Below are 24,537 nucleotides of genomic sequence, written 5' to 3' on the forward strand. Positions count from 1 at the left end.
TACACATATCATTACATCAAATTATCTATCAAATAATTTTAAAAAACATAATATAATTTTTCTATTTTATTCATTCTCTTTTATTTATTTATTTATTTTTTTTTTGTTTCAAAACATTCTTAATATAAAGAAAAGAACATTTAACAATATTTAACGTTTATGTTAATGCAATAACATGAGTCTAATTTTAACTATGTGTTCTTAAAAAAGAAAATTACTGTTTCAAAACTCCTCACCTCATTTCTGACCACTAACAATAAGATGAACTTGTACTTCCATGTCATTCCAATAGCATGTCTCTTTTGTTTTCAAATAATATTAATTTTTCTCTGGAACGATTCGTCTTACTGGCCATAGTAGAAATGGCGCAAATAATACAAATTTCGAGGGACATTTGAAATCAGAACAGATGGCGATAGGGAGTCCGCGGTTCTAAGTTCGTAGTGAAAAATGGCCGGCGCCAACGATTGTTTCAGCATCGGGAGTACCGTGGCCTGTAAAACCTGTTACAAGGAGGAGATCGAAGGCGAGGTGCTAGCATTCGATCCACAAACTAAAATGTTAATCCTAAGTATCCTTTTCTTGTAAATTCCCTGAAAGCAACGTTCTTCTTGAAAACTACATGTATGTAGCGCTCATACGACGTTCGTTTAACATTGCCGCAGTGTAAATAACTTTAGAGCTATCTATGATAGGTTTCATGAATTTTAGCAAATGACCGCTAAGCTATGTTTCGCGATTTCACACGGGAAACGTGCAATACCGCTTGTCAATTATTTGATCATCATCTAACCAGCTACACGAAGTCAGGTTAGTTTCGTCATTCAATCAACCATGCTGGATTTTCCGTTCCTTTTTATTGCTCTGCTTATCCGTTCTTAAACGTATTTTCACGCTTCACATAAAAACTTTCACTTTCATTTCTCTCAAGAATCATAAGCAGAAATATTTTCAGTCTAACAGAAAAATTAGAAATTCTTCCTTATAACCTGAGAATTTATTTTATAGCTAAATCCTCTGAAACAGAAATATTTTGAATAAAACTGTATTTAACTTTCATGTTTTATGATAACAACAATTCCTTAACTGATGTTGATCAGAATGTCCGTCATCCAGCGGAGCTCCAGCATTAAACGATGTACACATAGTAAATTTATCCTTGGTATCAGAGGTCCAAGTAAAACGAGAAGTTAGCCCTACTACTAGTGAACCACCACAAAGCCTTAATTTGCAAAAATTGAATAAAAGAGTACGTAATCAAATTGAAGAGAAAAAAAAACTGGTAATGGCTCTGCAGGCCGGAGTATCTCCAGAAGGACAAAAACTCTTCAGTACTATATCAAAGACTATCCCAGAAATTACGTGGAATGGAGCAAATATTGTTGTATTTGACAATGTCACGATTAGACCACCGTATAAAGTTGATAATGTTCACGGAAATACAGAGTCTGGAGCGTATAAGCATGTGAAGAAAGTAGTAAGTATTTTAAAAGATTAAGAAAATGACAATGCATTGTAATATATATATTTTATTATTCTCATAGGTTGAAAAACATATTAAAGATACAGAAGCATCACAACAGGCACAACAACAGCGGGAACAGCAACAACAACAAAAACAAAAAGGAGGTGCGATGCAATAAAATTTCAAAAAGGCACTATACCACAAATAAAGCTACCATGCTTTCACAGAAGTTCCAGTCTTTGAGGAAAAGTAGGAAATGACGATAACAAGATACTAAGAAACAAAAAAAGCCACTGCAAAAGTACTACATAAGCCTATCAAGAAAATCAGCATCACGGATTAAGTTCAAATTTATTTGAATGAAAATGCACTTCACGGGAATCAAGTGCAAATCAATTATTGGAATTTTAAACGAGTACCAAAAATATTAATAATATCGTATGAGCAGCATTTTGTAAATCAATAAAACACACCGTACTCGATTTTTAACAAAGAGCATGATCTTTGATGAAAGATGCTGTTTATTTTATCTAATAAGCTGCCATACAATTTTAGGTTCTACTGGAACTATTGTTCATGTGCTCTGATGCAGGTGTGTTTTAGTTTAGTTTAACATTGTTACAAAATATGTTTAATAGTTGTTTACAGATTATTGATGTATGTACATGATGATAGCATGATTCAATTGCCATATGAGTATCAACTTTTTTAAAATATAAATCGGTCATCGTGGTATAATTTAAGCCCGTATGAAACGGTTCAATATATTTTTAATTATTATCGCAAGTGGAAAAACAAATGATCAACGAAAATTTTCATACGCGATCCATTCGACTTCGATGATTAAAATCTTACGTTCACTCGCTAATTGTAATATCAATTTTTATTAAATCACTCATTATATTATTATTGATCTTTTGAAATTTGTAAACAAAAAAAAAAAAAAAAGAGGAGAAAAAATGTAAACATTGCACTTCATCACGCCTGCGTCGGCACGAGACGTCTTCAGTCACGATACGGCATTGTAAAATGAAGGACATTCCCTTGCATAGAGCAAGTTATAAAATTGTTATTTAAAGAAACATCAACCTTGGTTTATGCAAGGGCAACCTATTCTAATGAATAAACCAGGAATAATTTCATTTACAATGATGGAATACAGAACTCGTCTCGTGCCCTTTACCTTTTGAACGCGGAGAAGATATAAGACAGAAGAAAAAAAAAAGAAAGATTATAAAAATTAATTACATAAAAAGACACAAATAAATGTAATATAAATTCTATTATTAATGTTTTATATTTATTATTCCTTGATACTTCTACTAAAAAAATATACACTATTATCCTACGCTAATTGTGCTATATTATTTCCTATACTAATAAAAAAAATTTCCTATAAAAATAATGCAATTTTTATTCTATATTTTCGTCTAGTTCTTGAATTGTTTCTACAATGTTTGCATTTCGTATAATTGTATTTAAGTCGTGTGTTACACGTGCAATTCGAGCAGCAGCTTTAAACTTAATAGTCATTCGTTGTTTTTCAGTTTTCTTTTTCCACTGAAAAATAAATTAAATAACATATTAGTATTTTATAAAAATATGAAATACTTTTTTTTATTTTCCAAACAAAATATGTATACACGATAAAATTTTTCATTGCTTCAAAAAATGAAACTGCAAGATAGATTTTAAATGTAATTTGAAAAAATAATTTTTTTATCTAATCTATGATTAATTATTATATCCTTGAAATATTTGGAATACGATTATGAATATATTTTTATTTAGAACTATGTAATAAATTTTAATTAATAAATAAATATTTATTATCTTTTTGTTAAGTCTCTAGCACAATATAATATTTAGTTATATTTTAGTACTTTTTTTGTAATGTAGTTGGTATAAAAAAGTAACTAGATTTGAAACTTTCTCTTCTCTTAAAGCAACAACGAGAAAAAGAAAGAAACAAAGAGGAAATCGTGCTTGAGTGTTTTGGGTGAACGTTTTGAGTTTGTTGCAGTATACGCTTGTATTATATGTAGTTTTATATTTTTCATAATCAGACAAAATAAGGTAATTCCGATCACTTTTATCGAAAATTGAACGCATTTTTAATTCCATAAAACGATATATAGAACTATATACGACTAAATTCGACTAAATTCGATTTTGAGCGGGATATTATATTAAACGAAATTTTTACAAAATCGATTGTAAATAAATATATCAGAGATTAAATTTTATCAAATTTATTTGTTTAATCCAGTGGATTTATGAAACATAATAATAATTTTTTCAACAACCTTAATGGTTAATGCGGCAAGTGTTTACTCTAACCTATTTTCTAAAGTTGACAAAACAGTGACGAAATAAAAAAACTTTATATCGAACAATTTGGATCGGAATATTAAAAAAAAGGAATCAAGATAAAAGTCATAAAATCAATGGGAGACAAGAATTGTTCTCCTCTATATACAGTTTCTACAATCTCTTTGAAAACACGTTTTGTTTGTTTACTATGTGTGTGGTGATATTCTCAACTATTTACTTACATCCTCATCACGAGATGGTAAGTTTGCAACATATTCTTTCATATTTTCTTTTTTAGGATCTGCTATGACTAAAACAGAAACACAACCGTCCACTGTTCCAAGAACTATATTTTTACCATCATATGTGCTATCGATAGCACTCAATTCTGTTTGAACTCTGTAATTTGCTATCATTTCACAGTCTGATGATCTATAAATTAGATATATATCAAAGATTTATATATTTTTTTAAAATGTAGCTTTTATATACATTTACCTAAATACACGTATAGTTTTTCTTCCACTGTGGTAATAAAGAACATATTCATCTGTGCGATTGAACATGGATATTACAGTAAATACGCCTTCTGCAACCTTAGGAATATAAGTTTTGATAGTGGTACCTTTTTTCAATTCCAAAAGTTCTAAGCCACCTCTACAATATCAAAGTCATGAAAATAATTTTTTTTTTTTTTTTTTTTTCAATTTTTTTTTCATCACATAACTACCTGCTAGGTGCATATAAAGTATATTTCCCATCTTTGCTAATATTCCCGCTCCATTTAAGAATTGTACGAATAATTTTCTTTTTGTTTATATCCAAAATAATACCTTTATCAGATCCAATAATTCCTACCCAATATGATTTATTTGGCATAGGAGTGATACATAAAATATCCTATTGAAAAAATTATTTATTCTTAAATATAAAAAGTAAATTATATATTGTTTAAATTGATATTCTTACTTTAAATCCCGGTAATCTTATTGGTATTTTATTTATCAATGCTCCTGTATTCGCATTATAAATAACAATACAATCTCTGTTGCCCTTATCGGCTGCAGGAGCAATCAAAAAAGAATTGTCGGAAGTCATCACAACATTTCGAAATGATGTACCTGTATGACTTCTGACTAAGTATTCCAATGTAAACATTGTTTTTCCATCTATTAATTACAAGTAACATCTATTAATCGTTAATCAATTAATATATTTTAATATATTTTAATTGTTAATTAATTTAAAATCTTCAAAAATTCTTTATCCCTCAATCATTAATTATCAATATACCGGGAATAGTTCTCATAAAAAGAGTCGCAGTAGTTTTCATACTTTCAATTCCAGGGGGATTTTTCGGTCTTGAAACGGTTATAAATTTAGATGAATTTTCAAATAACGTTAATTGTCTCACGTGTTGTTGTTCCTCTTTGAATAACACTTGTTCCGTAATTCTATTCCATATCAATACATTACCCGATTCTGTGGAAACAATATATCTGAAAGGAGAAACGTATATCGTAAACGAATTGTAAACACACGAATATGAATATATATATATATATATATTCATATTATTGTGATAATCCAATTACTAACTTTCCATCGTGAGTTATACAAGCGTGAGTAACAATCGCCCCTAACGGACTATCCGCCAATTTTGAAATCAATCTTCCCGTCTGCAAATCCCAAATTCCTACGCAATCTCTTGTCACTATGGCTGCTATATTACATTCTTCCGCCAAACTTTGAATACAATTGACAAAAAAGAAATTTCGATAAAAATAAAATCGACTTATATCAGGTAAGCGATAAAATTCAATACCTTATCATATCGATTTGTAACTCGTGTCTGTCTATTACGTGAACCTGTTCAAAGATATTGTTTATATTCCATACTTTTACGCTTCTGTCGATACTCGATGTTACGACGCTGTTCCAATTTCCAACAGTCAATGCTTCTAATTGAATAATTCTCGCGAAATGAGCATCCAATATTTTCACCAACTCGCTTGTTTCGAGATTCCAAACGTATAAATTTTTCCTACGGAAAGTGCAATTTTCATTCCATTTCTTTTTTTTTTTTTTTTTTCGTTTTGTTTTTTCCTGTTAATGCCATTATTTAATTTATCGTAATGGTGTAACACACCTTACACCAGCAACGGCGTAATTCTTGGTGCCACTGACCATTATCGAATTGGAATACATCATTTTCGTGCTAATGTTTCGAACTCCGTTCGGCAACGTTAACACATGCGCATCGCTTTTATTTTCTAAAAACCACACGATAAAACCATTGGCAGATGTGGCTAAAAGTATCTCCTCTTCCCTGTCCAATTTCAATTGCAACAAGTATTCGACGTCATCGTTGAAAGCTCTTGGCATATCGAGAACTTTCTCCCATTCGGATGATGTTTCGTCACTTGTGTATTTCGTGACTCGATAGTCGTCCTTACTCGTGCAGGTATATAAAACTTGTTTGTTATTGCTCATAACAATGGCGCTGTAAAATAAATAGTTATAGAAGGCTATGAAATTAATAATTTAATTGTTGATTCACCTATGAAAATATAAAGGATCCAGTGATCTCTTCTTCCTGTAAGTGTGCAAAAGCATATTGGTATCTTCTATGTTTCCAGACCAAAACACTATTCTATATTCATCCAAATTCGTGTGTTCCACACCTGTTCAAAAACACATACATTCTTCCAGAATTTTTTGAATTCTCGAAAACGAAATAATACCGCTATTTCTATCTATTTTACTCACACAAAATTGGCCACTTGTTGGAATCCTCTGGATTCGTGTGCATATCCAACAAGTTTCCTCGCAAATCGAATCTGTACCAACCTAATTTACCGTAGACGAAAAAGAACTGATTCATCAGATGTATCCCGCACACCGGATCTTTATTTGGAAATGGATTATCGATAATTACAAACTCGCTCGTCAGTGTATTCAATACGACGCTCTGTTTAAAAAAAAAAAATCGCGAATTTCAAAGCATCAAAAAATTTGTAAAAAAAAAAAAAAAAATAAAAGATCAATCGACATTGGGCTAATTACTTGATTATTAGTCGTAAACGCAGCAGCGTATCTATTGTCAGGGCTCAAAACTAAATGTTGCATAATTCCTTCGATACCGGGATTCACGTCTCTGGTCATGTCGCTGGTGCTCAGATCCCAGGTGATGAATCGGTTTGATATGGAAACGACGTATCGATAATCCGACGTTAAACAAAACCCAAATACAGCGAATTGATGGCCCTCCAAAGAATACTGAAAGGTTGAAAGGCTCGTCAAAAGTTTAAAGGAAATTATTTCTCCGTTTTATTTCGTCCAATTACTTTCAACGGCCCTCCAGGAGTGTGTAGACAGTGATAAACCGGAAGTAAAGCGCAATCCTTTACGCCGTCGTTATCACACGCTCGTAGCAACATTTTCACGTTCACGTTCCCACCTATTTCTGGCAATAATCGACCTATTAGTTGAGGTGCCAGCATATCTGGATGCGATCCTAAAATTGCACCACCTAATCTAAGCGCATCCGCTACCAGCATCAGCTCTCTGGAACGGATCTTTATTTTAGTAGGAACATCTCAACTTTCTCTTCGTTTCCAATAATATTATATTCTTCAGTTGAATTACCTAACGATGTTTTGATTATCGATGAAATTGTACGCGTCCTCGAAATCCGAAAGCACGGCTTGTAACGGACATGAACTCAGTTTCGCATGTAGCCATTCATAATTGAACAAAACGTTTTCGAACAAATCGTCGAAACGTCGCGATCTGACCAAGTGAAAGGGTAATTCGCCGAACTAATAATTCAAATTCGAATTAACCTTGTTTTCTTCAAAAGAAAAAAAAAAAAAAAAAAAAGAAATATTTTCATTCATGGTATACCTTTCTTAAATTGTATCTACTAATTGTTCCTTCCTTCGAATAAAATGCTAAAGGTTGTTCAGGTACTTTTCTGTCTGCCACTCCTTCCTTATCCGTCAAATTGAATCTATTAAAAGTCAATTCAATAGAGTCGAATCGTAACAATCTTCGAGAATCTTTTGAAAAAAAAAAAAAAAAAAAAAATCAACAGTTCACCTGTGCCTCTGAATTTCGGTATATTTAAACGGTTTCGGTCGACCGCCCCCCCAAATGCCAAGATAGTAATCGGCGATCATGGAATGGAAATACATGGCCATGTTCATATTTTTGAAGTATCTCTCCTTGGCTGTGTCCCTGAATTGTCTATGATACCAATTGAGAACACTGACACCGTCGGCTTCCCTTTCGCTCAAATAATTAGGCAAATCGTTTCGTATCCTGGTCCAAAGCAGTGGCGGGATCCTTCTTACCGGAGGTAAATGGTATTGATACACGTCGTCCAACACTTTATCGTCCAACGAAATCAGATCTTCGAGCTCGGACTCGGACAATCCCGACTTGGCCGCGGTGATGTAAGCAAGTGCGTGGAACACAAGAATTTTTCCATGCTGCTTCTCTATTCTTTCGAACAGCATCATTATACTGTCCATCACGGTGCAAGTCAAATGGGTATCCGCCGGTTTCGTGTAGCTTCTCCATCTGCAAATTTCTGCAAACACCAATTTCACGAAGATCGGTAAGGAGCACTTGGATATGGCGTTCGCCACGAGACGCCATTGATAATTGTTTAGATCTCTGTGAGCCGTTTTCATCCACATCCTGTGAAAGTCAGATTTACAATTGTTTACGAACGTTGAAGAAATATTTCGATCACTCGATTCTCGGCCTACCTAATCACCTCCATGGCAAGATCTTCGCCAAGGGCGACCACTTCGATGAAGTTTTCCTCTACGTCTATCATTCTTCGTAATAATTGGTAATCTCGAGAGATGACGGGGTTCGATTCCTCGGCAACGCAGGAAAGGATCATCTAGAAAAATCCTTGATCATTATTTAATAGAATTTCAATTGCTTTTTTTTTTTTTTTTTTTTGATCAGTATCGCACCTTGCAATTCAACGGAAGTCTGGTAGGTAACCAAGACAATTTGTTTCCCTGAACCCCGGTTAATTGATCGACACTGTCGAGGAATAATAAAATCGGTTGCTCGGTTGTAGCTAGTGTCAACAGATGCTTAAAGTAAGCGGTTAGCGGTACCAAATCGTCAGGAATTTCATCGAAGGGTAACATGAAGTTATAGGAGATCTATAAAAGAACATCTTTATCATTTCGTCGCTCGAGTATTATTTACAATTTATATCACGGTAGGACAATCGTTCGACTACTCGCTTGTTGACAAATAGAAATTAACGTTGGTGTCAATGCACTGCTGTCCGGTGTCGTGCCAAGAAATCGAATTATGTTGATTGGCTTTTTCCCAATTAGCCACGTGCTACTCGTCAATCCTGCGCTCTTTGCTAACAAAGATGTTTTCCCGCATCCACCTTCTCCGTAGAGCACCAAAGGTTTGTCACTGTCGCCCAACATGTGCTCTTTAATCTTCTCCAAAGTGTCTTCTCGGCCATAAAAAACCTGGCAATGTTTTAATTTCACGTTTTACTTCTAACTTGCGATTAATTCTTTTTCTGATAAAACTTTTACCTTCACCGAATTGTTACACGCGTGCAAATGTTGCAAAATTTCTGTTATGATTTGCCCTTGCGCGGAGCTATCCTCTTTTCTCATAGCACGATCCACCAATTTTATTATATTTCTGTAGAAATGCGTTATGAAATGCTGAAGATACTCGCTATGGGTTTCCGGATCGAGACCTTCTCGTCCAATCCATTCTACCGTGTATCTTAAAAAAAAAAAAAAAAAATAAAAGTTTGAAAGTGAAATTACGTTCCTCTTCGAGAAAAGAAAGTTACCTTTGCAAATTTATGGTCTCGATCTTTTGTGGAAGTCTTTCGTCCCTTAAATTTGCCAACAATTTGGAAGCCTCGTTATCTAAACCTCTATTAACGATATCCAAGAACAAACTGGCTTTCCTCAAATTTTGCAGATTAATGTTATTTATATATCGTATGTACGCCAGACAATGATTTTTCGTATTTTTCACGTTCAAGATACCGTTAATCACTTCCCTCTCGGTAACTATTTCGAAAAATAAAAATTAATAATTATTGCGATATACATATCTTCTCTCCTTTCTACCTGACATAAAATAATTGTGCATAGTATCTTTGTCAAATTTTCCAGAGTTGTATAAAGATTGCGCCCCTTTTCGAAATAGCTTTTGCATTTTAACCATAGTGTCCCACCAAATGGCCTGATCCTCTTGCTGCAGCTTTGGTATTCTCTGAATTATGGAAAAGATTATGTTGTAAAGTTAATCCGATTCTGTGAAATATGTTTGCAATACATAGTAGAGAACACTCGTTTACTTTATTGTTAAAATTTTTCAAGATCGAGGATATTGGTTGTAGTATACTCGTCGGAGGAACCGCGTTGCTGTCCTTTTTATACCATTTATCCAAAAGACCGACGTCCATCCCTTGACCTTCCAATTCTGTCCTTAACATTTCTAGCTCCGAACTGAGAACATACGTTGGAATAGGACGATAACCATATTTCTGTCCAAGGAATACCTTAAATGAATTTTAAAACAATGTCTCGTATCTCATTTTCAAAAATTTAATTTTTCAAATTTCGATTTATATTTTTTTTTTCGAATTTATATTTTTATATTATTATACCACGAAGTTTGGACCCATTGAGAGCCTCTGACAATTTTCTATCTCCCTCATGCACAGCTCCGTGGTCATGTGATCGTCAGTGGCCTCGTCTCGTACACCCCATCTCATATCAACCACCTGGAATTGCATTTCTTATATAACGGAATCAATTCGTTCTTTCCCCGATTACATTTTCCTCCATTTAAATTTAAATCTTATCAAACGAGAAAACTTGTCCGTTCGTACAGCGGAAAAGTTTAACGGGGATGAATTCGTGCCTGGTACGATAGAAATCAATTATTCATTCAAGGTCGACAATCCTATGCTTATATAACATAGATTTTGACATCTGTATACGTACGATTTAACAAATAACATCGATCAAATGTAAGACGCAAAAGAAAAAAAAAAAAATCTTAAAATTTTCACAATTATCATCTCCTGAATTATAATCTATGCGAATCTCATAATTAATTATTCCTAACGATTACCTGAAATTCCAACCCGTGCTTTTCCCTGCAATAATCCTTAAGCTTTGGATAACACTGTGCCATCAACGTGTTCCTTTCCATCGTCGTATCTGAATCAAAATACTAAGGTTGCATAAGGGAAAAACGATATATAATTATTTATTTCAACGTACCGGTGAATGTGGAGCTCGTAAATATTCTGACGATTTTCGAGCTAACGGCCGGCAAGGATTTTAAAGATCCCGCGAAGATCGAGTCAATAGTAGTTTCGTCCATTTCTTTATTTCCACGTTATTTCTCTTCGATTCTTTTCGAATCGAATCTTCTTTTATCTATCTTTTATCAATCCCGATTTCAAGTCAAGTTGCCGGCAACATTGCAAGGATACTGAGACCGTATCCGTGTTTCGACCAACATTTATAGTCTGTGAACATATATTTCTTCACCCCTGACATGTCCACGTACGCTTCGTCCTCGAATCACGATCAACACTCTCTGCACCCTTTTTTACAAATTTCAATTGTATTGTTTCGCGAATGTGTTTAAAAAATTAATCGAAACAAAGTAACTAATTCCTTGGACCTTTAATTATTAAAGTGGACGACGGGGAAACGTATAAGTCGTTGCCAAGGGTTGTTTGTACCGCGTAAGATGTTCCTCATTGATTTCGCGGCGGTAGAAAGATTCCGAATCGATTCGTTTTTTCTTTTTTTTTTTTTTTTTTTTTCTTCTTTTTAATTTAAAATCTTCCTCGTGAAGAGAAATCGCGATCTATTCCAATTCGTTTTGTGAAGAGAAAGAAGAAAATATTGAAATTGGATTATTTTTGCAGATTTTTTAATGGACCAAATTTAACATAAAATACTCGAATACTTTCAATTAAACGATCAAAATGGCGCCGCCAGATCCAGTGACGCAAATGAATACGTACAAATCGTACGTAACGATGCTGGCCGATCCAGTTTCCAAGGATGAATTGAAACTGAAGGCCGCTCAAGAATTGTCGGAAAATTTTGAGGTATTGTTTCGACTCGACGATTTTAAAATTTATATTTTATTCAAATGATGGAGCATTGTTTCACATGTAATATTGATTGTATATTCTCGATCGTTTTAAATCATTACAGGTCATTATGTGCTCCTCGCAATATCCGGCATTTCTTGATCACATGATGAAAATTTTCTTGAAGATACTACAAGACGGCGAGCCGCATTTTATATCGGAGTACAACATCCAACAAGTTAGAAAATTGATTTTGGAAATGATACACAGATTACCTAGCAACGATTATCTACGCCCGTACGTGAAACAGATCCTAAGTTTGATGTCTAAATTATTAGAGACCGATAACGAGGAGAACGTGTTGGTCTGTCTAAGGATCATCATCGAGCTGCACAAACAGTACAAGCCGACTTTTAATCCGGAAGTGAGTATAATGTTTTATTAAAAATTGAAGAAATATCTCGAATATATCTTTGGAAAATTTATATGATAAACCTTTGTCTTCTCCCCTATCCAGATACAATATTTTTTGCAATTCGTTAAATCGGTGTACAGCGAGTTACCAAATAATTTGCCAAAAATATTTGAGCCTCGATCACCTCTGAGAGTGAGAGATTTATCGGAAATAAATATAGAGGCACTTTTGAAAGAAACGTTCACGATCACGGCTATACAAAGTGAGAAAAGGGCGGCGGATGGTACTCTTATCACCGTAAGTATCGAACTGCTCTATCGCTCGTAAACTCGAATAATAGTGGAATAATTGGTTAAATAAATATTAAAAAAAAAAAAAAAAAAAAAAAAAACTGTTGCAGTACAATTTGATTCCCAAGGCGGTGCTGTCTCTCAAGGTGCTTCAAGAGTTGCCAATCATAGTTGTGCTTATGAATCAATTGTACAAACCAAACGTGACTCAGGATGTCTCCGATTTTATCCCCCTCGTGATAACCACTATAACTCTGCAACCGAGTCCTCAACATCGAGCATCCCCTGGATTCAATAAAGAGGTTTTCGTTGACTTTATGGGGGCCCAGATCAAAACATTGTCGTTTCTGGCGTACATTATCAGGAATTATCAAGATGTCGTCTCTCAACACAGCTCGATATTGGTGAAAGGTATATTAGGTTTATACACGTTATGCCCCATGGAGGTGGCCCATCTACGAAAGGAGCTGGTGATCGCGTCCAGGCATATATTGGCCACGGATCTTCGAAATAAGTTTATACCCCACATGGAATGTTTATTCGACGAAGATATATTTATCGGACGAGGCTGGACCACCCACGAATCCTTGAGACCTCTGGCGTTTTCCACGCTCGCGGACTTGGTTCACCACGTTAGGCTATATTTGCCGTTGAGCGACGTGTCCAAGGCGGCGCATCTCTACAGCAAAAATCTGTTGGATCAAAGCCTTCCCACGACTGTACAAATGGTCTCGTGTAAATTGTTGATGAATCTGGTGGACACTGTGAGGCAAAGATCCGACGCCGAGAATAGCACTCAGGGCAGAGAGCTGTTGATGCGAATCCTTTTGGTGTTTGTTTTAAAATTTAAGACGATAGCGAAAATTTATATACCGATCTTGCGTAACAAAGCTAAACAAATGACCCCTCCCGGATTGGACGCCAAGGCGGAAGATGTTAAACCGCTTGTACCTGACTTGAACGAGGAGAAGGAGAGCGGAAAATCGAAATTCGGTTTTCCCTCGTCTCAAGCTATGAGCTACAACGTTGTTGATTATAGGAATTTGGTGAAGAATTTGGTGCACGGGGCGAAGGCCATCACGGCCAACTATATCAACAGCAAAACCGGAGAAGTGACGCAGTCTAATCAATTTCAAACGAAAGAGACATTGGTTTATATCAAATTGGTGAAATGGGCGTTGCCGGCGTTGGATATTTACACGATAGGCCCTCCCACGATTGGAGCTGTCGCGCAACAGGGTAGGCCGGCCCAGTCCCAAACGATACGGACGAGGGAAGAGAAGGAGGTGTTGGAACTTTTCGGGAACGTTTTCACCCAGATGAACCCGCAGACATTCCAGGAAATATTCTCGACCTCGATCGACTACATGGTCGAGAGGATCTTCAAGAATTGCGCGTTGCAAATAATCGGAAGTGCCTTTCTGTCTAGCCCCACGATATCATCCACTTTTGCAACGATACTGGTCGAATATTTATTGGAGAGGATGGGTGACATGGGATCGAACGTGGAAAGGAGCAATTTGTACTTAAGACTCTTTAAATTAGTATTCGGTAGCGTGTCGCTTTTCCCGGCCGAGAACGAGCACATGCTCAGGCCGCATTTGAATCAGATCGTGAATCGAGCCATAGAATTGGCCATGTCGGCCAAGGAACCGTACAATTACTTCCTTCTGTTGAGAGCTCTCTTCAGATCTATCGGCGGTGGCTCTCACGATCTTTTGTATCAAGAATTTTTACCTCTGCTTCCGAACATGTTGGAAGGTTTGAACAGATTGCAGTCTGGTTTACATAGACAACATATGAAAGATTTGTTCGTGGAATTGTGTTTAACGGTACCTGTGAGACTTAGTTCCCTTCTACCATATTTACCCATGCTGATGGACCCTTTGGTTTCGGCATTGAACGGAAGTTACTGCTTGGTGAGCCAAGGATTACGAACCCTCGAACTTTGCGTGGATAATCTTCAGCCTGACTTTTTGTATGAGCACATACAACCTGTCCGAGCCGATTTGATGCAGGCATTGTGGAGAACGTTACATAATCCTACCGACCAAGCACACGTGGCTTTTCGAGTTCTGGGCAAATTTGGTGGTGGAAATCGAAAAATGATGATCGAGCCGCAAAAACTGGAATACAACGATCGCGAGACCAATTCTCCAGCTATCGTCGTCTATTTCCAGGAACCAACGAAACCCATAGATTTTCCTGTGGAAAAGGTAATCGAGACTGCGTTCAACGCCCTAAAGTCCAACAACACGGATTCGTTTTACCGCAGGCAATGCTGGGAAGTGATCAGCTGCTATTTGGCCGCGTCGTTGCGTTTGGACGACAGCAACGCCATATTGCAAAAATTGTTCCTACATCCAAGTTTCAAAGAGAGTAAAATTTCGCACCAACGGGGGCCCCATTACCAATGCCCGGACACCGTGGCGAGAAACGTTCAGCAAACGGCTCTTACCGGATTGTTCGTCGCTGCGGAGATCAAGGAATTGAGGCATTCGGTATTGGGCACCGTGGTGTCGATCGTGAGACATTACACCATGGTGGCGATAGCGCAACAAGCCGGCCCATTCTGCCTTACGGGAAGGCAGATACGCATGCAAGGACAAGATCCCCTCGTGTTGATCGATGCCCTGGCAGTGATCATGGGCCACGAGGAGAAAGAATTGTACAAGTCCGGGCATTTGGCCCTTGTCTTGATCCTAGAAACCGCGACCAACATTCTCGGGTCGAAGGAACGAGCCTGCCAATTGCCCCTGATGGAATATTTGGCGGAGAAGATGTGCTCCCTTTGCTACGAGCGTGCCTGGTACGCCAAATTGGGAGGGTGCATCGCCATCAAGTTTCTTTTCGAAAGAATGGCGACCAAGTGGGTGCTGAATCACCTGTTCGTGTTCCTAAAAGCTCTGATGTTCGTGATGATGGATCTCACGGAAGAGGTGTCGAACGGCGCCATAGACATGGCGAAGGCAAACTTGGAGAAGATGTTGAGGGTTTGCGTGAACCCGGGGATTCAAGATGGGAACACAGAGCTTATCGAGGCGCAGAACAAAAGTTTGTACGAGGTTACTCACGAGTTGGTGAGGCAAGTAACTTCGCCGCACACGTTGGTTCGAGAACAGGCCATGTCTTCGTTAAGATTGCTCGCCGAGATACAAAATAAAACGGTTACCGAGGTGATGGAACCGCACAAAGAGGTGTTGGCCGACATGATCCCGCCTAAGAAACATTTGCTGAGACATCAACCGGCCAACGCTCAGATCGGTTTGATAGATGGGAACACATTTTGCACAACGCTGAATCCTCGTCTCTTCACGATCGATTTAACGGAGCACGATGTGTTCTTTCAAGAGCTGTTGGCGCTCAGCGAGGCAGAGGACGCCAATCTGAATAAACTGCCTTGCTACAAATCCGTCTCGAATCTGATCCCTCTCAGGAAATCAGCTTTGAGAGCTTTGGCCGCCTGCCATTATATCGTAACCTGTCGCGAAAGGATATTCGGCGTTTTGTACAAAGCTTTGGAAAAACCGAACGCGGAGCTCCAAGAAGCGGCGTTCGAATGCATGCAGAAATTCATAGCCGGTTTCCAAATCGACATGCAGTCCGTCCACGCGATTATGAGGCCTATGCTGTTGACTCTGGGCGACCATAGGAATCTTAGCCTCAACTGCGTCAAGAGGCTCTCGTATTTGACCCAATTATTTCCAAGCACGTTCAGCACCGCCCTCTGCGAACAGCTTTTGCAACATTTGAAGAAATTGTTGGAGAATTTAATTCAAGCGCACAAGGGTATATCGAAGTCTGGCGAGAACGAGCAGAAGATAGCTACGATTATAGGAATATTTCACGAAATTCCCGCCGCGACCCCTATATTCATCGATATTTTGTGCAGGCTCGTATTGCAAACGGAAAAATCGCTAATGGTCGAGGTGTCCAGCCCGTTTCGAATCCCCCTGATGAAGTTCTTGCTTCGATATCCCACGGAGACGCTCAATTTATTTTTACTCGATAACAATATCAAGGATCAACAATGGAGCAGATACTTGGAGTTTCTCGTTAAACAGAAAGATGGAAAACCGTTCCGCGATGTGTTGCACGGCAGCACGACGAGATTGATAACCATGCTTCTCGCCCATTCGCAAACCAATTCGAACTTGAGCCATAGCGAGAAGAGCGAGTTGCAGCATCAAGCCATCAAGATTATCGCTATTCTGATTAAATTCGACGAGCAATGGTTGTCGACGCAGAGCCAATTGGTAGGCGCGTTGAAGCAAATTTGGTGCAACGACGAGTACCACGCTTTGCAGAAGAAAGTGGAGAGCGTGGAGTATTGTCATTGGAAGGAGCCGAAGCTAATCGTAAAGATCTTGTTGCACTATTTCCGCCACCATCCCAACGATATAGACTTGTTGTTTCAATTATTGAGGGCGACTTGCGACAGATTTATGCCCGATTTCCAATTCTTGCGAGATTTCTTGGAGCACACGGTGGCCCAGGAATACACGGTCGAGTGGAAGAGAAGCGCTTTCTTCAGATTCGTCGATCATTTTCCCACGACCAATTTGTCTCAAGAATTAAAAGCGAATGTTTTGCAACTAATCATAATTCCCTGTTTCGCGGTGAGTTTCGAGCGAGGTGAGGGTACGAAGTTGATCGGAGGAGCGCCGATGCCGTATCAGGACAACCCGGAGAACGTTGTCTCCGTGTTCATCAGCAAAATCATCGATCCGGACAATCCATTCGGTTCCGCGGATTGCGTCCGTATCTCGTTGCTTCAATTCTCTTGTCTCTTGGTGGAACAAGCTTCTCAGCATATTCACGATGTCAGCAACAAGAGGCAAGGTAATAAGTTGCGAAGATTGATGACTTTTGCGTGGCCCTGTCTTCTAGGCAAAAATTGCGTCGATCCGACCACGAGGTACCACGGCCACTTGCTTCTCAGCCACATAATCGCCAAGTTCGCTATCCACAAGAGGATAGTCCTTCAAGTGTTCCATAGCCTGTTGAAGGCACACGCGTTAGACGCGAAAAACGTGGTTAGACAAGCACTCGAGATCTTGACACCCGCTATGCCCGTCAGAATGGAGGATGGTAACACGATGTTGACGCATTGGACGAAGAAGATCATCGTGGAAGAGGGGCACTCTATGCAACAGTTGCTTCACATTCTTCATCTGGTAGTTAGACATTACAAAGTGTATTATCCTGTCAGGCATCATTTGGTTCAGCACATAGTGAACTCGATTCCGAGGCTAGGATTCAGTCCAACTGCCACGATAGAGCACAGAAGATTGGCCGTCGAGTTGGCGGAAGTGATCATCAAATGGGAATTGCACAGGATCAAAGACGAAGCGGAGAATAACGAATCGGGTGGTACGAAAGCGGCCGGATCCGTGAAACGACTTGTGACCGAGGATTCAGCTGGAAATAAACGTATGAGTAGTCAAACGGCGGCAGGAAGTAACACGGTTCCGGTCATCTTGCCCAGGATGGAGCCCGGCTCGACGAAACCCATCGAGAGGGCTCACGCCGACGCGATCTTAAATTTTCTGCTTCGACTTGCTTGCCAAGTGAACGATGTTAACACCCTTCATGGAAATCCAGGTGAACAACTCGCGAGACGTTGCGTCGCTTTGCTGAAAATGGCTTTGAAACCTGACGTTTGGCCGCAATCGTGTGACCTGAAGCTGGCCTGGTTGGACAAAGTGCTGGCCAGCGTCGGCAGCGCCGAACCCAACTACGGTAACATCTCCACAGCTCTGGAAGTGTTAACATTTTTATTGGGCGTGATGAAGAGGGAACAGATTTTGGCAGGCTTCAAACCATTGCAACGTGGAATAGGTGCTTGTATAGCGAGCAGCAACACCAAAGTTATTCGACTGGTTCACGGTTTATTATCCCGTTTGATGACCATCTTTCCGGCCGAACCAACTTCCTCCACAGTTGCCTCCAAATACGAAGAATTGGACACTTTATACACCACCGTCGGTAAATTTATCGTGGATGGTTTGACGACTTACGAGAAGAACACCACGGCTACTCCGAGCACGTTGTTCGGCACTTTGATGATGTTGAAGGCCGCCTGTACGAACAATCCGAGCTACATCGATCGATTGATAACTCCCTTTATGAGGGTTCTTCACAGAATGGCCAAGGACCATTTGCATTCGGCTCAAGCGGAGACGAATCCAGTTGGTAGCGAGTTGTTGATCTTGAGTCTTGATCTCGTGAAGAATCGGGTAGTGGTGATGGGCGTGGAAATGAGGAAGACGTTCATAGGCTCGATTCTAGTCGGTTTGATCGAGAAAACTCAAGATATAAAGGTGATGAAAGCTATCACGAAGATGCTCGAAGAATGGATGAAGAATAAAAATCCTATCGCGATAAATCAAGCGCCCAGCCTGCGTGAGAAGTCGATACTTTTAGTCAAAATGATGCAGTACGTGGAAAAGCGTTTCCCCGATGATTTAGAGTTGAACAGGCAATTTTTAGAACTGGTCAATTACATATACAGAGATGAAAGCCTCAAGTCATCCGAATTAACGTCGAAATTGGAGCCCGCTTTCCTATCCGGCTTAAGATGCGTTCAACCTCAGATACGAGCGAAATTCTTCGAGGTGTTCGATGGATCGATGAGGAGGCGACTTCACGACAGGCTTCTGTACATTATCTGCAGCCAAAGTTGGGACGCGATAGGTCCTCACTACTGGATCAAACAGTGCATTGAATTACTTCTCGTCACCGCTAGCTCAACCACTCAGATACAAATGTCGAATCAGGATACTTTGCTACCGAGCATAACTTCTGTCATAAATATGGCCGACAGCGAGGAGCACAAGAATTTTATGATATACAGCTCGATAAAGGAGGAGCCTCAGGACATCTCGGAAGCGGCTGACGTGAAAGATGAAATATTGGATATGGACTTGTCCAACATAGACTCGACCACCGTTCCAGAAGAGATCATCACCACTGGAAAGGCAACGCTGACGCAGTTAATCGCCAAGCAAGGTGAATTCATAGAATACGCGAAAAAGATCAGAACGGAACAATTGCTATTGGCTACCGCGCAACTTTGCCACATGGACACAAATCTGGCGGAACGCGTTTGGTTGGATACCTTTCCAAGGATTTGGAACATCTTGGACGAGCATCAGCACAACACCTTGATAGCGGAAATGGTGCCGTTTATTTGCAGTGGTACACACGTCATTCAAAAGGATTGTCATCCCAGTGCTATAGCTACCTTCGTCGAAGCACTTTCGCACTGCAATCCTTCGGTACCTATCAGACCAGCTTTAATGAAATATCTAGGAAGATCGCACAATCTTTGGCACAGGATGACTCTGAGCTTGGAACAAATGGCATTCGACAATGGAAACAATCAGTTTAAAATTAAAAGAGAATCGGATTGCTACGATTTCGAACCTGACAATAGTCCTCACGCCGAGATCTTGGATTCTCTGTCCGACATGTACTCTTTGTTATACGAGGAAGACATGTGGTCCGGTCTCTGGCAAAAACACGCTCACTACAAGGAAACTTTGCAGGCAACTGCATTAGAACAACAAGGATTCTTCGAACAAGCTCAAGGAGCTTACGACGTGGCGATGACAAAGTTCAAACAGGATTACGTATCTACGCCTGCTCCCTTTAAAATACAACGAGAAGCGATGCTCTGGGAACAACATTGGATAAGATGTGCAAAAGAGTTGAATCAATGGGATTTGCTTTTAGATTATGGTAGCAAAAAGGCAGAGAAGAATCCCTTCTTGATCTTGGAGAGCTCTTGGCGTATTCCCAATTGGACGATGATGAAGGAAGCTCTTGCTCAAGTGGAACACAATTGTCCAAAGGAAATGGCTTGGAAGGTAAACGCATCTTTTTTTTCTTCATCAAATAAATTAAATTAAATTATTGTTTTCCTTTTTGTTCACACAATTGAATTTTTACAGGTGAATCTTTATCGAGGCTTCTTGGCAATATGCAACAGCGAGGATCAACATTTAAATGCAGTGGAACGATATGTAGAGCTTGCATCCGGTTTATGCATGCGTGAATGGCGTAGATTACCTCATATCGTGAGCCATGTGCATTTACCGCTATTGCAAGCCGCCCAACAAATTATGGAGCTTCAAGAAGCGATGCAGATTCATCAAGGTTTATTACACGGAAGAAGCACGTCGTTGCACGATATGAAAGCTATCGTGAAAACATGGAGGAATCGATTGCCCGTAATAGCCGATGATTTGAGTCACTGGTCAGATATTTTCACCTGGCGACAACATCATTACACGTTTATATCAAGCCACTATGACTCGCAACAAGATCAAACGTCCAATCACTCGATGCTCGGTGTTCACGCTTCCGTCCAGGCGATTATTCATTTCGGCAAAATAGCTAGGAAACATAATCTTTGCGGTGTATGCCTGGATTCTTTGTCGCGAATCTATACGATACCCAGTGTGCCTATAGTTGATTGCTTTCAAAAAATCCGGCAACAAGTAAAGTGTTATCTACAAATGGCATCGGTTAGCGGGAAAAACGAGTTACAAGAGGGATTGGAGGTGATCGAGTCGACGAATCTGCGATATTTTACTAAGGAAATGACCGCAGAATTCTACGCTTTGAAAGGAATGCTGTTGTCGCAGATAGGTAGATCTGACGACGCTAACAAAGCCTTCTCAGCCGCTGTTCAATTGCACGACACATTAGTGAAAGCTTGGGCTCTATGGGGTGATTATCTGGAGCACATATTCACACGTGATGCACGTCAGATTTCTATTGGAATCTCTGCCATCACTTGCTTCCTTCATGCCTGTAGACATCAAAACGAATCCAAATCTAGAAAATATTTGGCCAAAGTCCTGTGGCTGCTTACTTATGACGATGATAAATTCTCTTTAATGGAAGCTGTGGACAAATACGCTGTAGGCGTTCCCCCAATTCAATGGTTACCCTGGATACCTCAATTACTGATGTGTTTGGTCAGACACGAAGGAAATGTCATCCTAAATTTATTAAGCCAAGTTGGAAGAATGTTTCCACAAGCTGTGTACTTCTCCATTAGAACTCTCTATCTTACGTTAAAGATTGAACAACGTGAAAGATATAAGAGTGCAGAATTAGCTGCTGGAAAGAATCAAGAAGGTGTGGAAGGCCGTGGAGCTGCAGGAAATGTGCAGCAACAAGGAGTACCTGAAACGGGACCAATTCGAGCCACACCGCCTATGTGGAGGTGCTCGAAGATCATGCATATGCAAAGAGATATTCATCCTACTATTTTGTCTAGTTTGGAAGGCATTGTAGACCAAGTTAGTTACTTATATAAATTACATTCTCTCTATATCACTACAAGTGGATTAAAAAACGAATAAGAATAATTAATTAAATTATTTCAGATGGTCTGGTTCCGAGAAACTTGGTATGAAGAAGTCCTAAGACAATTGAGACAAGGTCTAGCCAAATGTTATGCCATAGCTTATGAAAATCGTGGCGCTGTAAGCGAAGCAACCATAACTCCACATACATTGAATTTTGTGAAGAAATTAGTCTCTACTTTCGGTATAGGAATTGGTAAGTTTCGATATCAAATTTTTCTATTTTCAAGTTTAAATACTAGAATCTGTTAAAGAAGAATTTTTCAAATATTAAATTTCTAGAAAATATATCCTCCTCTCAAAATGTGAACAACACGTTCGGCTCGGCGGCTTCAGAGTCTCTGGCACGCAGAGCTCAGGCTACCGTCCAAGATCCCGTTTTCCAAAAGATGAAAGGTCAATTCAAAAGCGATTTCGATTTCACTGTACCTGGAGCGAGATTACTTCACAATCTAATCAGCAAGTTGAAGAAATGGATCAAGATTCTCGAAGGAAAAACGAAACAATTACCGAAGTAAGTATCGTTTTGTTCACAAATCAATCTTTCACAAATCTTTTAAAATAAATTTAAACCGTGATTTATATCGATATATTGAACAGGTCTTTTTTGATCGAAGAAAAGTGTCGATTTCTTAGCAACTTCAGCTTGAAAACTGCCGAGGTAGAACTTCCTGGCGAATTTCTATTACCTAAACACTCTCATTACTACGTAAGAATAGCCAGATTCATGCCAAGAGTTGAAGTTGTTCAACGACACAATACAGCAGCTAGAAGATTAAGAATTCGTGGACACAATGGACGTTTGTACCCTTATTTAGTGGTCAACGATGCCGGACTAGGTGATGCGAGACGCGAAGAACGCGTTCTACAACTCTTGCGAATGTTGAATCACTATTTGGCTAAACAAAAAGAGACCTCAAGAAGATTCTTACACTTCACTGTTCCTCGTGTAGTCGCAGTTTCACCACAAATGCGATTAGTCGAGGATAATCCTGCTTCCATCTCTTTACTAGACATTTACAAACAAGGCTGTGCGAAATTAGGTATAGAACATGATGCGCCTATAGCTAGATATTACGATAGATTAGCAACAGTACAAGCTAGAGGTGCACAAGCGAGTCATCAAGTTTTAAGGGACATATTGAAAGAAGTGCAGACAACAATGGTTGCCAAGACCATGCTTAGAGATTGGGCGATGAAAACATTCCCTGGTGCAACGGATTATTGGACTTTCAGAAAAATGGTAATATACTCCTCGTATGCACTGAAGAATTATTATTGTATAAATTGCTTCATTTATTTCTGCATTTTACAGTTCACTCTACAACTTTCTTTGACTTGTTTTGCGGAGTATGTGCTTCATCTAACAAGATTGAATCCAGACATGATGTATGTGCATCAGGATTCAGGACTGATCAATATTGCTTATTTCAAGTTCGACGTTGATGATACATCCGGTGAATTGGATGCAAACAGACCAGTTCCCTTCCGATTGACACCAAACATTTTAGAATTTCTTACCAGTACAGGTACGTGATTTATATTATTTATATTATTATTGTTATATTTATAAATATTATAAAATATTGTTCTTAAAAAATCACTTTTAATATACAGGTGTCTCCGGACCACTAACTGCGAGTGCTATTGCTACAGCTCGTTGTTTAGTTCAACCATCTTTTAAAGTACACACGATTCTTCGTGCAATTTTACGAGATGAAGTAATTGCGGATCATAATAAGAAACAAGAAGATGCTGAAAGTTCGTCACAAACTCCAACGGATATGAAAGGTGAACTTTTAATAACGATGGTCACTCGAGCAGTTAATGCAATCGTTGGAAGATTGAATTCTTTGGCCAATTTTGATGGAACGGATAGTAAAGTCAGTACTCTGGTCGCAGCAGCCAATAGTCACGATAATTTATGCAGAATGGATCCGTCTTGGCATCCATGGTTGTAACCACGTTTTCTTAGGAACTACTCGTGCTTCCAATGTGAAAAAATATAGAAAAATTGATGCATATGATTGATGCAAATTGATGCATTTCTCGCAGAAATCATATGCAAAAGTTGTATTATTATTTTTATTTTCAATTGCGAGATTATTTGATTTTAATCGTAAGAAACATTATAATCATTAACTTTAAACTTTATATTTGTACGATTTTTGCTTGAATTTCAATTATTTTATTTTATAATTATTTTAATCTTATATATAACTTTAGTCTTGAGTGTTATAAGTCATGTAAATATTATGTAGGAACATAAGAAACTATTTTCAAAATGTGACATCTACTGATTCAGTCAGAATGAATCATTGAGTTATTTTAATCATTTGTTCTCTTGTACGACACAACACATGTTTATATCGTGTAAAAATTCTCACTTTGGGAATGTTTCACCTGTATCATTTATTGTATATACTATTTTTAAATGTAAGAGTTATTTACAGTGACTTATCAAAAAGTGTTTATAAGTCTGAAAGAGGAAAAGAAAGAGAAATAAACTATCCAAAACAATTACCTTTTCTCAATTCTGT

General features: G+C 38.6%; 3 protein-coding genes across 7 annotated transcripts; 2 read left to right on the forward strand and 1 right to left on the reverse strand.

Annotated features, from left to right (window-relative positions):
- The first annotated feature begins 49 nt into the window (after nucleotides 1-49).
- On the forward strand, nucleotides 50-2,748 carry LOC100870190 (protein LSM12). 3 transcript variants are annotated; one of them, XM_086908578.1, is made up of 5 exons: nucleotides 441-624; nucleotides 712-810; nucleotides 1,101-1,477; nucleotides 1,545-1,629; nucleotides 1,693-2,748. In XM_086908578.1, the coding sequence occupies exons 2-5, from the start codon at nucleotides 729-731 to the stop codon at nucleotides 1,716-1,718; spliced, it is 570 nt and encodes a 189-aa protein (XP_086764704.1). In that variant the 5' UTR covers nucleotides 441-624; nucleotides 712-728; the 3' UTR covers nucleotides 1,719-2,748. The 3 variants fall into 3 exon arrangements, with proteins under 3 accessions (XP_003694378.1, XP_012342982.1, XP_086764704.1); XM_003694330.4 differs by lacking the exon at nucleotides 712-810 and having other exon boundaries at nucleotides 50-571; XM_012487528.3 differs by having other exon boundaries at nucleotides 63-810.
- On the reverse strand, nucleotides 2,744-11,460 carry LOC100866735 (NACHT and WD repeat domain-containing protein 2). Of its 2 annotated transcripts, XM_086908575.1 has the most exons (26): nucleotides 11,083-11,460; nucleotides 10,931-11,019; nucleotides 10,461-10,577; nucleotides 10,149-10,352; nucleotides 9,919-10,063; nucleotides 9,633-9,858; nucleotides 9,364-9,562; nucleotides 9,052-9,294; nucleotides 8,770-8,967; nucleotides 8,554-8,693; nucleotides 7,880-8,482; nucleotides 7,685-7,790; nucleotides 7,427-7,599; nucleotides 7,126-7,345; nucleotides 6,845-7,057; nucleotides 6,548-6,749; nucleotides 6,339-6,462; nucleotides 5,928-6,281; nucleotides 5,604-5,822; nucleotides 5,378-5,524; nucleotides 5,072-5,277; nucleotides 4,748-4,947; nucleotides 4,509-4,678; nucleotides 4,277-4,435; nucleotides 4,021-4,210; nucleotides 2,744-3,025 (listed from the first exon to the last, which is right to left on the reverse strand). In XM_086908575.1, the coding sequence occupies exons 1-26, from the start codon at nucleotides 11,183-11,185 to the stop codon at nucleotides 2,879-2,881; spliced, it is 5,097 nt and encodes a 1,698-aa protein (XP_086764701.1). In that variant the 5' UTR covers nucleotides 11,186-11,460; the 3' UTR covers nucleotides 2,744-2,878. The 2 variants fall into 2 exon arrangements, with proteins under 2 accessions (XP_086764701.1, XP_086764702.1); XM_086908576.1 differs by lacking the exons at nucleotides 10,931-11,019; nucleotides 11,083-11,460 and having other exon boundaries at nucleotides 10,149-10,299; nucleotides 10,461-10,583.
- Nipped-A (Transcription-associated protein Nipped-A) lies at nucleotides 3,377-24,531 on the forward strand. 2 transcript variants are annotated; one of them, XM_086908572.1, is made up of 11 exons: nucleotides 3,377-4,037; nucleotides 11,742-11,927; nucleotides 12,037-12,336; nucleotides 12,430-12,624; nucleotides 12,728-20,488; nucleotides 20,573-21,931; nucleotides 22,019-22,193; nucleotides 22,280-22,511; nucleotides 22,598-23,240; nucleotides 23,313-23,526; nucleotides 23,615-24,531. In XM_086908572.1, the coding sequence occupies exons 2-11, from the start codon at nucleotides 11,802-11,804 to the stop codon at nucleotides 23,956-23,958; spliced, it is 11,349 nt and encodes a 3,782-aa protein (XP_086764698.1). In that variant the 5' UTR covers nucleotides 3,377-4,037; nucleotides 11,742-11,801; the 3' UTR covers nucleotides 23,959-24,531. The 2 variants fall into 2 exon arrangements, with proteins under 2 accessions (XP_086764698.1, XP_086764700.1); XM_086908574.1 differs by having other exon boundaries at nucleotides 12,100-12,336.
- Nucleotides 24,532-24,537: the final 6 nt, after the last annotated feature.

Source organism: Apis florea, unplaced genomic scaffold (assembly GCF_048593485.1).
Source record: "Apis florea isolate Af1SG1 unplaced genomic scaffold, ASM4859348v1 contig_3081_pilon, whole genome shotgun sequence".
Taxonomy (NCBI): domain Eukaryota; kingdom Metazoa; phylum Arthropoda; class Insecta; order Hymenoptera; family Apidae; genus Apis; species Apis florea.

Excerpts from the sequence above, each read along its gene's own strand:
- Nipped-A (XM_086908572.1), top strand. The coding sequence starts at position 11,802 with ATGGCGCCGCCAGATCCAGTGACGCAAATGAATACGTACAAATCGTAC. Across the intron at positions 21,932-22,018 it reads TGGAAGGCATTGTAGACCAA|ATGGTCTGGTTCCGAGAAAC; the intron begins GTTAGTTACTTA and ends AAATTATTTCAG. Across the intron at positions 22,512-22,597 it reads AAAACGAAACAATTACCGAA|GTCTTTTTTGATCGAAGAAA; the intron begins GTAAGTATCGTT and ends TATATTGAACAG.
- LOC100870190 (XM_003694330.4), top strand. The coding sequence starts at position 451 with ATGGCCGGCGCCAACGATTGTTTCAGCATCGGGAGTACCGTGGCCTGT. Across the intron at positions 572-1,100 it reads AACTAAAATGTTAATCCTAA|AATGTCCGTCATCCAGCGGA; the intron begins GTATCCTTTTCT and ends GATGTTGATCAG. Across the intron at positions 1,630-1,692 it reads ACAACAAAAACAAAAAGGAG|AAGTTCCAGTCTTTGAGGAA; the intron begins GTGCGATGCAAT and ends ATGCTTTCACAG.
- LOC100866735 (XM_086908575.1), bottom strand. The coding sequence starts at position 11,185 with ATGGACGAAACTACTATTGACTCGATCTTCGCGGGATCTTTAAAATCC. Across the intron at positions 6,463-6,547 it reads CAACAAGTGGCCAATTTTGT|GTGTGGAACACACGAATTTG; the intron begins GTGAGTAAAATA and ends GTTTTTGAACAG. Across the intron at positions 4,679-4,747 it reads TAAGATTACCGGGATTTAAA|GATATTTTATGTATCACTCC; the intron begins GTAAGAATATCA and ends TTTTTTCAATAG.